Source organism: Maylandia zebra, linkage group LG14 (genome assembly GCF_041146795.1).
Source record: "Maylandia zebra isolate NMK-2024a linkage group LG14, Mzebra_GT3a, whole genome shotgun sequence".
Lineage (NCBI taxonomy): Eukaryota > Metazoa > Chordata > Actinopteri > Cichliformes > Cichlidae > Maylandia > Maylandia zebra.
The window spans coordinates 38447109-38461304 of NC_135180.1; the positions used below are offsets into that span (position 1 = coordinate 38447109).

Genomic DNA, 14196 nt, shown 5'->3' on the forward strand with positions numbered 1-14196 from the left:
TTTTACATAATGTGGTTTCATTAACATTTAATCTATGAGGGTTTGATTCGCTCCAGTCTTGGCTGTTGTCTCTGAGGCGTTTACAAACTGGGGTTAATTAAGATCCAAAGTCTTTCATCTTTTCAGAGTGAAACAAAAGTTGAACTTTTAATCAAAAACTTCATTAACAACTAAAACTGCGCCATCACTGATGAAGGAGCTCTTTGAAGTTACAGGTAACACACCCATTACAGAAGCTGCTGTCAGTCATCGTCCACTTCAAACCATCAAAGGGTCAGGGGTCAAATCAAAGTCCAGATTTCTTCTCATGTCTGAATTCAGGAGCTGATTAACATGTTAAAGAGCAGAAGGTGTTTAAAGGTGGACGCTGGAGCTCTCGGGTCACAGAGAGAAACCATGGACCGAGGCCGAGTGTCGGACTTCAGCATCGAGCGCATCCTTTCCCCGCAGCTCGGCCCGAGGCCGCCGCTGCAGGACTTTCCACCGAACGGGTATCACCGGGGGGTCATCGGCAATGTCAGAGCTCCCTCGCCGGTCCAGGTCCCGTTACAGGCGATGGGCTGCCAGCAGTGCAGAGAGATGAGCTTCGGAGAGGAACGATTCCCGCTGTACAGACCCGCTGTCCATCAGCAGCACTTCTACTCAAACCCCGGAGTTTACGCGCACTTCAGCCAAAACCGTGCCGGTAAGCAGAGACTCTCACAGTTCAAGTTTTATTTCTTCACCAAAACTTTGAGACTCTTTTTTTTTAAATGGGAAACTTTTATTATTTTTCGGATTTAGTCACAGTCAGGATGTGTTTGCTGTGATATTCATGCTTCTGTTTTGTCTGATTCTTTCTTCGCTAAAAGCATTTCTGGTCCTTTCCTCCCCAGATATGCAGCCTCTGGCGGTTTACAGCGGATACCCGCAGCCCTCGGCGGTGCCCCCGCAGTCGCTTCACAAGTTCCGGGTGAGGACGGTGTTCACTGACAGTCAGATCAAGCAGCTCGAGGCGCTGTTCGAGATCACGGAGTACCCCTCAGTGGAGACTCGTGCCGAGCTGGCGAGGCGCACCGGGCTGAGCGAGGAGACCGTCAGGGTGAGTCCGACATGTTGATTTGGGGTGTGAGGCTGTCAGGCCGTGAGGAACGAACAAGTGACCGTCCGTGCGTAAAATCCCTCCAAGTTACACAAAAGGCTCCCAAGTTCCATTTTACTTTGACTCAAGTAATTAAAAATAATAAGGGTATTTTATTACATGCATACATTAAACACAAAGGCCTTTTTTTAATCTTTGCGCACAGAGCAGCCAGGGAATGAACAACATACGAATTCACTTTTTAGAAAAACATCATTAAACCAGAGTTTATGTTATTATTTAACAATTTTAAGATTCTGCATTTTGAAACGGAAAAAACAATAAAAATGTCTCATGCGCAGGCGCTGTAAATGGTGCATGTAATGACAGCAGACTCACTGATGGGGAAACTGAAATGTTCCTGAAATTTGACTTAATTGTTTTGACTAAATTTGACTCGTGCTGTAGCCGAAGTTTCATGTTTTGTAGAACTGACTCATTAAATAAGAGGAGAAAAAATAGTTGCCTGGAAAAGTTCGAAGACTTTTAAATGTTTATTATCAGTGAAGATGGACGGTGCTACGGTGATCCAGTACCTTTGAATCCCTTTAACGTTCCCAGTACTGATACTACACTGGTTACTAGTTTTCAGTATTGGGCCTTTTGAAACGTTAGGTACCTTCATGCCTTCCAACATACTGTAGTGTTTGAGTACTTTAGACCTTTACCCGGTATTTCTAATAGATGAAGACCTGTGAAGGATTAGTACTTCACTAAGATTGCAGTTTGTAGTTCAAGATTACAGTTTTGGTACTGAACTGTTATATTTTCATAAGCTGCACTGTCCTCTCAGACCGAAATGCGCACGCATATTAGAATCACGAGACTAACTCTGTGTCTCCTTCGTTTCCAGGTGTGGTTTAAGAACCGCAGAGCTCGGAGGAAGCGTCAGTGAAGCTCGCTCTTCTTCTCCGAGAACATCTTCACCTCCCAGACTGCCCGCCTGCTGTTCACCCTCAAACCTGCATTCTTCTTAATGGCCAGTAGGAACACGACCCTTATTTATGACACTGCCCCCTGGTGGCAGTACACGAAAAGACTTTACGCTGCACATTTCTGAGCCTTGTCTCAATACCACGATGAACCTCAGGAAGAATGAATGATGAAATGTTTCGTTCAGACTGTTTGACCTAAAATTTAATTTATAAAATTCTTCTTTTTCTTTGAGCATTCAAAAATTAAAAAAAAAACGCACCTTTGAAGCAGAGTTTGTAACTTGGAGAGGTTTATGAAAATAAATGGAATTATGATTAAAATCCATAATATCCAGTTCTGTGTGTTTGTGCCTTTATTCACAGAATCAATAACATGATTTGTAATGTTCTTTGTATTGATGCACATTCAGGAACACATGACAGGTAGTGTTACTGCAGGGCTGGACTGGGACAAAAAAATCAGCCCGGGCATTTTGACTAGTGACCGGCCCACCGTGGTATTATAGGAAAAGCCATAAAGCCTTTGTAATAAACTTAAACCTACACCGTCCTCACTATTCTGCTATTCTAGACAGTACTTAAAAATATAAAACAACCTAATTTATGATTACATATTCCTCACTAATAGGGTTGCCAACTCCCAGCAAAAAAAGAAAAGAAAAATAGGGAACCCTCTGCCTCAAGATGCTTAACTGACAAAAACGTTTTTAATTTAATGCACGTATAAAACAAATGCACAGAAATCTGTTATTTTTCTCCAGTAATTAAATAGATTCAACATCTTTCTTCAACAGAATTGCAGACTGCACAGGTGGTACCTTCCCAAAGGAAAGGATACTATAACTTACTAGGATATATACTAGGCTTAATATTTACTGAATACAATAATGGATTTCTATAAATTTTAATCAGATGAAAACTTTGGTTGTAAGATTCAGATAATTATTTATTCAAAGTGAGACATTTTAAATGAGAATAAGAAAGAAAAGTATTTCTTTGTGCCCCCCTCTCCCTGTTAATGCCCTACATGCCCCCCTGGCAACACTTTGCTAGACCCGCCCCTGCACAGTCACCAGCTGTCAGCTACTTAGAAAAGGATCCTGGTGTTATTTGTCTCTCAGAAACAGTTCATAACTTCAACTCATCCATGTCACCTAAAAGGTAAACCTGTTTCTCCATCACAGCTCTGATGATTCAGTAAGGACATCTCCTGGTTTCATCTTCATGTTTCCCTCTCACCACATATCCAAACCATCATGACCAGCAGCTTTACAGCTGTGGCTCCAGCAAACATCAGCTGATACTAGAAATTAATATTAAATAAATTCTAACAACAGCTGATCAAGCTTAAATGTGCTGCTGTTGTTTAGCGCGACATCCGCTGGTTTCCTCTTTCTGGCGCAGAGAGAAAAGCTGATCAGCTGATCACTGATCAGTTTCATGATTGAATTAGCAACTTTCTAGCTGAAGAGGAACGGGGACAAATCGCTTTCCTCTTCACCTCAACTTTAAAGTTCGACCTCCTCGGCTGTAATTGGTCCAGCCCAGAGTCGATCATGACCAACTGGCCAATCCACCACCTTTCATTTATCCCGTTACAAAAAGAAAAGAAATAAAACCCCATCGGCCCATAAAAACGAAAAATCCCGGTATGACTGGGGTAGTAGCGACGAAGACTGTGACGAGAGGAAAGTGTGTTCTGAAAACTGGCCACTGGGTGTCACTGTTAATCATTTTTAATTGTGGTCTTCATATTTCTGGAGTAAAACAAGCTGTTACGTGACGTCGTTTTGTTGGAGACTAAGTAACACAAGGCTGGCCAAGCAACCATAGCACAAGAGGCAGGGTACACACAGGACAGTCTGTGACAGAGAAATGTTGCTGCAGTAAATGTAGTAAACTCTTTTTATTAAACCTTTGCTTAAATTGTAAGAAATGTGTAAAATTACAGAAATCTATCATTTCTTTGGTGTATTATAAATGGCTGTGGGTGAGGTCTTTGTCAGAGAACAAACAAACCACATTTAAAATCCAAACTCATTTTCCTCCTTCACATTTTCCAAAGGGCCTCATGTTTGATACCCCAGGTCTACAGACACCTGTGTGAGCCACGGAGGAGCTCACGGGGAGAAAGAAGCACAAAGAATCCCCATCAAACTAAAATCAACATGTAATTATGCTGCAAGTATGAATTTATTTATACTTATTGTCTGTCTAAAATTTAAAAATATGCATATAAATCATTTTCACTCTGCAGATTTTGTGGGTGTGCTCTGATAACTGGCTACAAGGTGTCAGTGTGAATCCTTTTATAGTCTGATGAGTCAAATAAAAAAAGATAATAAATGTATCAGTTTTATTAGTTACTGTTTCACCTGATTTTATCTGAACGCAGATAAAAAGTCCAGCAGACAGAAGGTTTAGAAAAACATCAAATCTTTATTATATTCATAGTTGTTATTATTAGAAGCATTTTCATGCTGATGAGAAGATACACTGAAAACCCCGAATGAGAAAATACTGAGAGAGCATGCAGTGAGGATCTGTTAGGAAGAAGACGTCGATGCTCCTTCTCTCCTGTTTCTGCTTCCGCGCCCGTCGGCTTTAAACACACTTTGAAAACAGGAGTGACGCACACACATGGACTAAAGTAACACACACGCACACTTTACAAAACCAGAGAACAAAAAGTACACTTAGTGAAGTTATCAAAATATAGGCTATATACTGTATAATCTTCAGACTCCGAATGTTGAAACGAGCAGTGCCGAGTTCGTTTCTGTGATTTCGACGTTACATCGTCAGACAGCCGTCACTTCTTTAAAGGACACCGACTCTCTCAGTTAACTACAAATCACAGTTTCCATTCCTGCTGATCCAAACGTGACTGATTTCCTTCCTTTAAGCAGCCGCTGGCGTCAGTGCAGCTCTGAAAATCTGCTTGCAGAGAAGTTGTGTTGCAAACAAGAGCTGAGCCGCTAAAACTGTCCAACGGCTCCCGGCTTCACATCAGGAGGAAAGAAATCACAGAGGCGACTGACAATAAACTCCTGACTCAGCTTCGTCTTGAGTTGTGGAAGATGAGAGACGATCGCCGTGTTTGTGCTCATACGACATAATAACAACGCTTCTCCAGAACCAACCGTGATCACGGATGCACTGATCGGATATTTGGGTTGTCTGTCAGTCTGACGCCGAACACTTCAACAAGTCGTTCAGCTGTATGTAGCTTACACCACCCATCAGCAAGGGCCTGTCAGCTGTGGTGTAGCATGGAGGGAGCCAACAGGAAAGCAACTCTGAGGCTTTTCACACCTCCGATGCAAACAGCTTTTATTTGTGGATGATACAAACGTGCATGTGAGGAGCACTCAGACCGAGAGGACCAAAGGAAACTAAAGTAACAGACGCGACGCACAAATCAGTTCAACCAATGATATTTTTGTCTTCCAGACACTTGAAATACAAACAGATTTCCTGAATATCTGTTGTATTTGTGAGTCTTTAATAAGATAATATTGTCATAATCTTGTTTTTGTTTGGTTTCATCAGGGAAGCTGCCCTCTGGTGGACCAACGTCAACACTCATAACGAGGCTAACGGGAGTTTCTCTTCTTTGCTTTTAAATTTTCACTTTCAGGCTCCAGCTTCCAGTAAAGGTCAGTAAAGATCAGTAAAGATCAGTAAAGATCAGTAAAGATCACTGCTTCCTCATTCCAGACTGTTCCTGGGTCAGTCCTCGATATCAGCAGACACCCAAAGCCAGGCTACCACACTGGAGCTGAAAAAGTTTGATCGGTGCATCCCTGATCACGATTCTCAGGATACATGTATTTAACGTCATCTCATCTTGTTGAAGTGTGGAGAAACGAAGCCAACGTGGGCGATGAAGGCATCAAACAGGATTTTCATTTGAAACCAAAAAGTGGAAACATTTCTAGAACATTTTTAATTTACAGTCACATTTTGGTTTCGATTAGGAGAAGATGATGGCTACGACATGACGGAGTTTCAGTGGCTGAATCTCGACAAGGATGCAAAATTTCAAACATTCCTGCTGCCTCAAAGTAAGGAAACCAATCTTAAAGTAAAAGCATGTTTGAAATCCAATCAACAAAAACGACAAAGTGAGAGTTTGTAGTTAAAGAGCTAAATCAGGCAAAAGGAGCGGCAACGGCCTTGGATACAGAAACCAAAGTGAAAATATGTGGCGATAAAAACGTCTGTAACGCTTCCTTTAGCGTGAGATTAATAACTGGTGACGCTCCACATCTACACAGCACGCTACGTTCAAACCGACATATCGACTGTACTGTTACTGTACGTTTACTGTACAAAGACAAACCTCCACCATCACTGCGGTCCACTAACGCTCGCCCGACTGGGTGGAGCTTCAGCATTGAACGCCGTGCTACGACAGCTGACTTGTGGCGATGAATTTCCAGAGTGAAACTATAAACAGATGCAAATACGACACGTGGACTGACTCCGGTTCGTCTGGCTTGTTTGGGCTGTGGCTGTGATATTTATTTGTGAAGGTAAAGCAGTAAGTCATCTGCACATCGCTCGAACGTCTAGTCCCATTTTTCAAAAAGCTGCTTCTCAGGACACTTTTGGACGGTTCCAACAACTCGATGGATGCAGGACTGACTTTTTGTGTTCATCTCATCCATGATGATTTCAGGACATCCTTAAAGCAGCTTAAATTTACTACAGTCCTACCAGGACACCAGTTTGTGTCCGTGGGGAACGCGACATGACTCAACCTACCGCTCGTCTGGTTAAGTCATTCAGAGGCGAGGCTCAGGTCAAGTTCAAGCAGGAATGAAAAGTTTGTGACCACATGGACTAAATCCTGCAGCTGACTGGGTTAAACTGAGCGCCCGGTGAGTGGAAAAGCAAAAGCACTGCAGTTCTCGTTAGTATAACGTTGAAGCTGATTCCACGAGCACAAACAGGACATTATCCACAGCAGTGTGCACGAGCAACCACAAATGTCTCCTTTGGCCGAGGCTGCAGAGCACACGGAGAGAAAAACCGGCAAGCCCCGCCTCAAAGGCTCTTAATGACCTCATCATTCTCTAAAATGACCTTCAACCAGTGTTTGCAGGAAGGTGGTTGGTCATATTTCATAATTCTCATAGTTTAAAGTTTTACATCTCTGGAAACAAGTTACCAAATCTGCCCGGTCTTGCTCATGAGATCTGAATGCTCCGTCCAAGAATCAGATAACAGAATAATGAAGCAGCACAAACTGAGGATCTGACCTCACCAAATACGCTCCACGGTCTTCCTGGTGGCATCTGGGTCACTTTCCACTTGACTTGGATCAAAACTGAGGATGGATTTCATCCCTTCGCTTGCCCGGTTATTCTCTGTGCTCGCCCCAGCAGCCTCGGCCATCCGAGCGCGAGTGTGTTCATCTCTCTGTATCGAGTGCTCACAGAGTGTAACGAGACATTAACACAGGAAACGTTTCCACACAGAGATAGGTACACTGTTTACATATTGCTGTTTCTCAGTTATGCAGAGATTTACCATTAAGCACACATTTAGGTTAGCTTGTGTTTTTCTTTTCGCGGATGCTCACATTCACAAAAGATACCAAAGTCTTATTTAAATGGAGAGAGAGAGGAGCGAGAGAGGAGGGTCAGAGGAAGATCAAAGATTTGGACTCGGGAGCTCGTTTGGGGGTTAAACTTTTAAGTAAAGGTCATTAAAAACCTCGAAATGGAGGCGCTGATGAAGGGACGCTTAATATTACAAAGACATATTCTACCCTGAATGGACTGGACATCACATTTAGCTGGAACTGAAGCTCGTGTTCAGAGGCAACATAAAGACATGACAGTCTCATGAAATGGGGCCGGAAACGTCAACGGTTTGGGTCAGTTAGCAGTTTATGGTTAACAGATTACAACTGGAGCCTGTTATTAGTGTCCGAGTATTGGCAGTACGCTGATTAGCAGTGACTATAATCAAAGGTACTTTTTGTAAAGAATTCTTGGACAAAAGCAGATTCAATCCTTCAAAAAATAAACCAGCTTGCGCCTTTATGTCAAAGACATTTATGTTGCAGATGCAAATTGATGTAATACCTCTGTCGACCACCAGGTGGACCTAAACTGCTCACGAGAAATTCTAAAATTAGCTCAACATTCGTACAAATGTTGCTAATCAGACTTATTTTATTCATTGGAGCACAAAAATCGTTCTGTGCATGTAGACGACTGTAGTGCTGGTGGAAAACTACACTGGAGCTCAGATGAAGCGCTGCCACCTTGTGGTGAAAATGTGCGTTGCATTTCCTGCCAGACGTTTGCTAAAAGTACCTTTAAAGATTAACAGCTGACAAACAGCAGGATAAACATCAAAGCTGTTCTTTGTGGTCAGGAAAAATGGAAAAATGTAAATTAAAGATAAAGCTTCTTCTTGTTATTAAATGTTAGCATCCACACTCCTCCACATACAGCGAGTCAACCCGGAGGCCAAGAACCACTTACTTATCTCACACATCAGCAGTGGAAATAAACTCTCCTACAGACAATTATTGGCTGCGTTCAAGTAAAAACCCTGTTTTCACTTCTGAGTTTCAAACAGTTTGGAGTCGGGATGTTTTCTGGGATTTTCCCTCCATGCACTCGGGATTTTTACATCTTAACTCAAGCGGAGACAGCAGAGGTTCTTGGTCTCAGACGAGCAGACAAACTTATTTTGCACAAACTGTTTGAGCTCTCGTGCGCTGCTCTTGTTCATTTGTGCAGAAAGTGTCTGAGAATTTAACAAACACATCTGCCAAACCACAAAGCACAGGCTGAATATCTGCATTATTGTCCACGTTTGAGCTAGCTTGTGCCGAGCTTAGCATTAATGACAAAATCTGTTTAAGACCCAAAGCTAGTAGCAGCAAAAACAAAAGCACGTAGCAGCACAAACGAACGTTTTGTGGTTGTTGTTAGGCCCCGAATGACAGCACAGCACGGACAAATACCGAGCTGGGACGATGAGGTGAGAAGACGTGAAAGGTTGGGTTTTTTGGAGGAATCAGATTCTCGGTTTCTTCAAAGGAATGCGGAACGTTTTGATCAGATACAAGGCACTATAGATTTTGCTATAGAACGGCTAAATTAGGAGGTTCTGGGCTGAGATTAAGAGAGGAGGGGGACGGGGTCACCACGAGAAGTTTGACTGACGACGGCGAAAGTCGGTGAAAGCAGGAGTAGAAGATGGAGAGCAAGTACAGCGGAGAGACTGATCTGGTGGTGGAGTAGAAGAGAGAAGAGGAAGGGCGTAGTTAGGACTGCATCTCAGCGCGCAGCATCCACGGAAACCAACAACAGAAGAGCAGCCTGCAGGAGACGAGGAGGAGGAGGAAGAGCAGGGTTCAGTAAGTCTAATCCTGCCTGCTTTGCTGGACTTATTTGGACTTTTGATAAAAAGGTGAAAACAGTTTTATTTTGCTTTTCTTTTAAAAGCTCAAATTGAACCGTTTCCAAAATTTCCTCTTGTCAAAAAGTCCAAGAAAGCCGAACAGCAAAGAGCGCAGGACTGTAATGTGACGGAGCAGGGCTGACCTGGATATGGAGCTCTCAGACGTGAGGTCTTTAGGAGAACGCATCGTGTTGAAGTTACGCTTCGGCTGTGACACTGCAGCGCACAAGCACACAACGTTTGTTAGAACAAGGAGACAAATACGGTTTTCAGGGGTAAAGAATGATAATAAAACACTATGGTCGTCACTTACTGGTGATCTGGTGGACCTTCTTCACCGTGGAGCTGTCGTTCTGTGAGCCGTCCTTAGGGCCTCCGATTCTGACAACAACAGTGTTTATTGGCGACTTTTAAGGCGTCGCTCAGGAATCAAAGATTTTAAAAAGCCTTAATGTCACATCGTCCTGGTTACTTTGAAGCTTCCCGCCAAGCTTCCACAGCTTTTAATGCTCTGCTGTATTTTCAGTTTTTTTCATATATTTAATCTTTTTCATTTCCAACATTGGAAGAATTTCTGAGCTAATTAATCCTGAAGCTGATTATCTCCCCATTCTCATTTATTACACACACTAAAACATCACGGTACCTTCGACATATCCTCACCTCTGGACACGGGAGGGCGGAGCAAACACTCCATATTTGGGCAGGCAGCTGAAGTAGCGGACCCCAAACACCGAGCCGTCGTGTTTCCCTGTGGGCTGGTCCAGCTCGATACCGAACCAGTAACCTGCAGGGACACAGATCCGGTCACAGCTGCTCTGTCTGATAAGCATTTCTGCAGGATTAGTGCAAAGTTTCTCCGGACTGGAGAAGGACAGACAACACAGTCCTACAAGTATCCACATGTGCACAGTTCAGAGAACCGACTGAGGATCAGCAAACGCACCTGGAGCAAAGTCTGTCTTGCCAAAGTAACGAACGATGCCGTGCTTCTGTCCGGCTACCAGAACCTGATCTCCGACCTCCACATTCATTCCCTCTGGATCCAGACTGGCTACTGAAGCCTTCTTCTTCTGGGCTGAGAATGCAGAACAAAACTGATGAGAAGCACAGATAAACCTAATCGAATGAAGCTATTAGCAAAGACTGTAGCTCGGTTACCTTTCTCTCGCTCTTTCTCCTTCTTCTCTTTCTCCTTCTTGGTCTTTCCTGCGAGGCGGGAGGCCAGATCCATGCGGGGTGTTCTTGGGGTGGAGGTGACTGATGAAGGCGTCTGGTCCACAGATTTGGAAATCTTTGAAACTGGAGCGAAAATCCCTGCAGGGCAGAAGTAGATCAACGCAGTGAGAAACAGCAACAACTCCTGTTTCCATGCTGGAAAGATGACGAGCGTGCTCCTCCACCAAAAGCCTCCACAAGAACAGTCGGTCAGTGAGTTTGTTTACGATGAAATCAAAGAGCTCACACCAGGACTTGCAGCAGGGACAGCCGACTGAACATGAACAAGGAGATGACTTTAAACGGTGAAATGAGGGAAGGACTCTTCGTGTTTGCCTCCTGTGTTTTTTAGTGATGCTTTTGATGAACAGAGATATGACGTCTTTAGATGTCACGTTCTCTGATGTATTCACTGATTCGCTGGATGTTCTAAAGCTTGGAGGTCTTGAAGAGCCACAGTCACTTCCTGCAGATTCAGGAAGTATTACTAAACTTGAGTTAGGTTTGTCTGATTCCCCTTTGGAGGTTTTCTGGGAACATCCAATGGGGAGCAGATCAGAACTCACTTGTGAGAACCCGGAGCAACTGGAAAAATCCTGGGAAAAGTCGCCTAGAATACGCTACTTAACACGGTGACTTGATTTCAGCTAACGGGAACAAAATGAAAGGAGTCTTTGTCTCGCCTGTAGAAACCACAAATCTCTCACCTAACTTCGGAGGGCAGATGAAGTAGCGGACGCCGCCCACGCTGCCATCGTTCTTGCCCTCTGGCTCGTCTAGCTCCACGCCGACCCACTGCCCGCTGGCGAACTCTGTAGTACCACAAAACCTCAGAGTGCCAGCCTGAGAGACACAGAAACAAAAAGAGAGGGCGGAGTCAGAGGTGACCTCTCGCATTCTCGGAGCATGACTGCAAAAGAGATTTTTTCTGGTTAGGTTGCATGGGGGCAGATAGTCTGGGTGTCTGCTGCTGTGTTTTATGAAAGGGACGAACGTGACATCAACGCTACAGATGGAGTGACGGTGATTTCATAGGAAGACAACATGTTGGCAGCGTGGTGAGTCACTTCAGTTAGTCTACAATCCAGCCACTCCAACCAACCTGTCTGCGTTTTGCAGCCGGGCTGTCGTCTCTGCTCTGGTCTCTGTGGGGCTGCACAGTGAAAACACACTGTTCAGAGCTCAAGAAGCACAGTGTGAAGGACAAACTGCCACCACACACACACACACACACTGCTGTTTACATGTTGTTAAAAAGAAACTGCCGATCAGATTAACCTCTTAACATCCACTGGCAACCCCCCCCAAAGGCTACAGGGTCCTATTTTAAACGCCCAAATGTAAAAGCTGTTAATAAAAAACTGCAATTCAAACAAGACTTTATTTGAAATGTAACATCTTCTAGTTTCTAAAAATCTGCCGACCAAAAATAACGACTTGATGCTCGATCATCCAGGTAAGTAAATCTGTTGAATATGTTCGTCGGGATTTAGACTTTTCAGTGGGAGAAACATCAACTCATCCAAGTAAAGCCATTGTTCCTTCAGTGCTGCAGGTTTCAGTCACTGTGCAAATGTCCTGTTTATAAGGTTGAAACCTGCAGTCAGCTGAGACTGAAGACGTCACCTGATGATGATGAAACGTTTCTCCCACCGAAAACATCCAGATGAACAGAATCCTGCAGAAACTGCTCGAAAATCCACCTACGGAGCAAATTCCAAACCACCGATCCCTTCCACATGTCAACCCAGATCAACCCAGGTGTGAAACCCCAGGTGAACATCAAGAAAACACTGGACTAACCTGGAGAGCATTGCTCCAAAAACCAGACAAAACTAGTTTCCAGGCAGGAGGGAAACTGGAATGAGAGTTTTGACACCAAAGTACAACTTCTGGCTTTCGATAAGAAGAAAGAAAATGCTGCATTCAACCATAAGAGCGTCATTAAATCAGTGAAGCATGGTGGTCAATCAATCATCATCAATGAAACGATGAATTCTGACTTAGAATTAGCAGAAAATATCAGGAGACCTGTCTGTGAACTGAACCGTGCAGCAACACAAGAACCATCATCACATCCTACAAAGAAGAAGAAGTCCTGACTCAGAGCCCCTCCCTGACAGAGCTGAGGATGCCTGTACCTGGGAATGGAGTCAAATCCCTCAACAGCTGCCTGAAAAGGTCGTTTGTAGTTTTTGATACACGAGGTGGCTCACAGCAAATATCCAAAGCAAAGGTCCACATACCTGTAACCCTCTGGAGTATTAAAAAGTACAAATCTAACATTTTAATGTAATTTCCTGTACATCTCTTTGAGTCTCCTTGACCTCCATCCACCAGGCTGCCACAGAACATCTTAGGGGTAGTTTGCATGTGAGCGACACGCTAAACAAGCACCGGCTCAGAAACTAGAAGATGCCACCTTCCAAATCTAGTCTCTTACACGAGTTCGGTCTTTTGTTGCAAGTCTGCATATGAGCACAAATATCATGTAAGTGAGTAGACGTGAACCAAACTGTACCTCTAACCCTAAAGAGGTCACTGTTGACCTGGTGGATGTTCAGAGGTTCAGGACCGTGATGTTTTAGGTCATGTTTATGCAGAAATACAGAAGATTTGTTGTTTCAATGTCCGTCAATCCATTTATCCCAGTTTGATCTCAGCGTGTCTGACCTTCATGTCGTCCAATGCCACGCGGTCTCCCAGCTTCAGCCCCAGAGCGGCCAGCATCAGGTTTCCTGGGATGTTGTCGTAGTTGGGCAGCGTGGCTCTGGGAAGATTGCAGCTCAGTGGAACGGCGTCCAGTAGCAGCTGCTTCAGCTCTTTGGCCACCATTGCCGCCTCCGCCTTGTCCAGGCTCATGTCCATTGGGTCGGGAACCACCTCTGCTGGAACCTGACCCTTATCGTTCTGCAGAAACAAGTCAGAAAGTCAGATTTGAGACGATAAATCACCATTAAGGGTCTCTGGATTTCAGCTTTAAAGGAACAGCAGCACAAAAAACTCAAGGAGCTGAAGCAGTCTTATTATCCTTATCCTCCACCTGCAGTTCAGACCTTCACAGACTGGATCAGCCAATCAGAGGAGAGCTCGGCAGAAGCTAAAAAGGCTTGTTACAGAATTAAAAAGAACTGAGGGTCTGCACCAAGGACTGGGACAAGGTAAAGAAGGATTACTTTGAACTGAAAATTATGCAAAGCTACGTTAATTCATGAATTAAAAACAAACAAACATGGAGCTGGAGATGAGCCCATTTAATTAGCCCCCAGTAGTAAGTAAGGAAAGCTGTCCTTACCCGGACGGTGGGGTTGGCTCCGTGCTCCAGCAGACATTTGACTGCACCCAGGCAGAGGTTGGAGGCGGCGATGTGGAGAGCCGTACCATAGTGGAAATCGCTGCATGTGGAGTTCAGGACTGAGGAGAACACGGAAGGAGAGTCTCACCTCCTGTTACCTTCAGAACGACCACTAAAATACTGCCTGGTGTAGAAAT

At 44.1% G+C, this 14196-nt stretch overlaps 2 protein-coding genes across 4 annotated transcripts in view; one reads left to right on the top strand and one right to left on the bottom strand.

Moving 5' to 3' along the window:
• The window catches only part of clip3 (CAP-GLY domain containing linker protein 3), a 32382-nt gene that overhangs the window by 9002 nt on the left and 9184 nt on the right, over positions 1 to 14196 (bottom strand). Inside the window, exons 6-15 of one of the 3 annotated variants that reach the window (XM_076873488.1) lie at positions 14000 to 14118; positions 13378 to 13614; positions 11807 to 11857; positions 11412 to 11547; positions 10648 to 10803; positions 10433 to 10564; positions 10150 to 10273; positions 9800 to 9867; positions 9630 to 9702; positions 4475 to 9404 (exon numbers count right to left, since the gene is read on the bottom strand). In XM_076873488.1, coding sequence (XP_076729603.1) covers positions 9350 to 9404; positions 9630 to 9702; positions 9800 to 9867; positions 10150 to 10273; positions 10433 to 10564; positions 10648 to 10803; positions 11412 to 11547; positions 11807 to 11857; positions 13378 to 13614; positions 14000 to 14118 — 1151 coding nt within the window. In that variant the 3' untranslated portion in view covers positions 4475 to 9349. Of the gene's footprint in view, positions 1 to 4474; positions 9405 to 9629; positions 9703 to 9799; positions 9868 to 10149; positions 10274 to 10432; positions 10565 to 10647; positions 10804 to 11411; positions 11548 to 11806; positions 11858 to 13377; positions 13615 to 13999; positions 14119 to 14196 lie in introns of those variants that run through there. The other 2 variants (XR_013093039.1, XM_076873489.1) reach the window with 2 other exon arrangements.
• dharma lies at positions 382 to 2015 on the top strand. Its single transcript, XM_004565060.2, has 3 exons — positions 382 to 685; positions 876 to 1081; positions 1974 to 2015. Exons 1-3 carry the CDS (start codon positions 397 to 399, stop codon positions 2013 to 2015), a joined length of 537 nt encoding a protein of 178 aa, XP_004565117.1. The 5' UTR covers positions 382 to 396.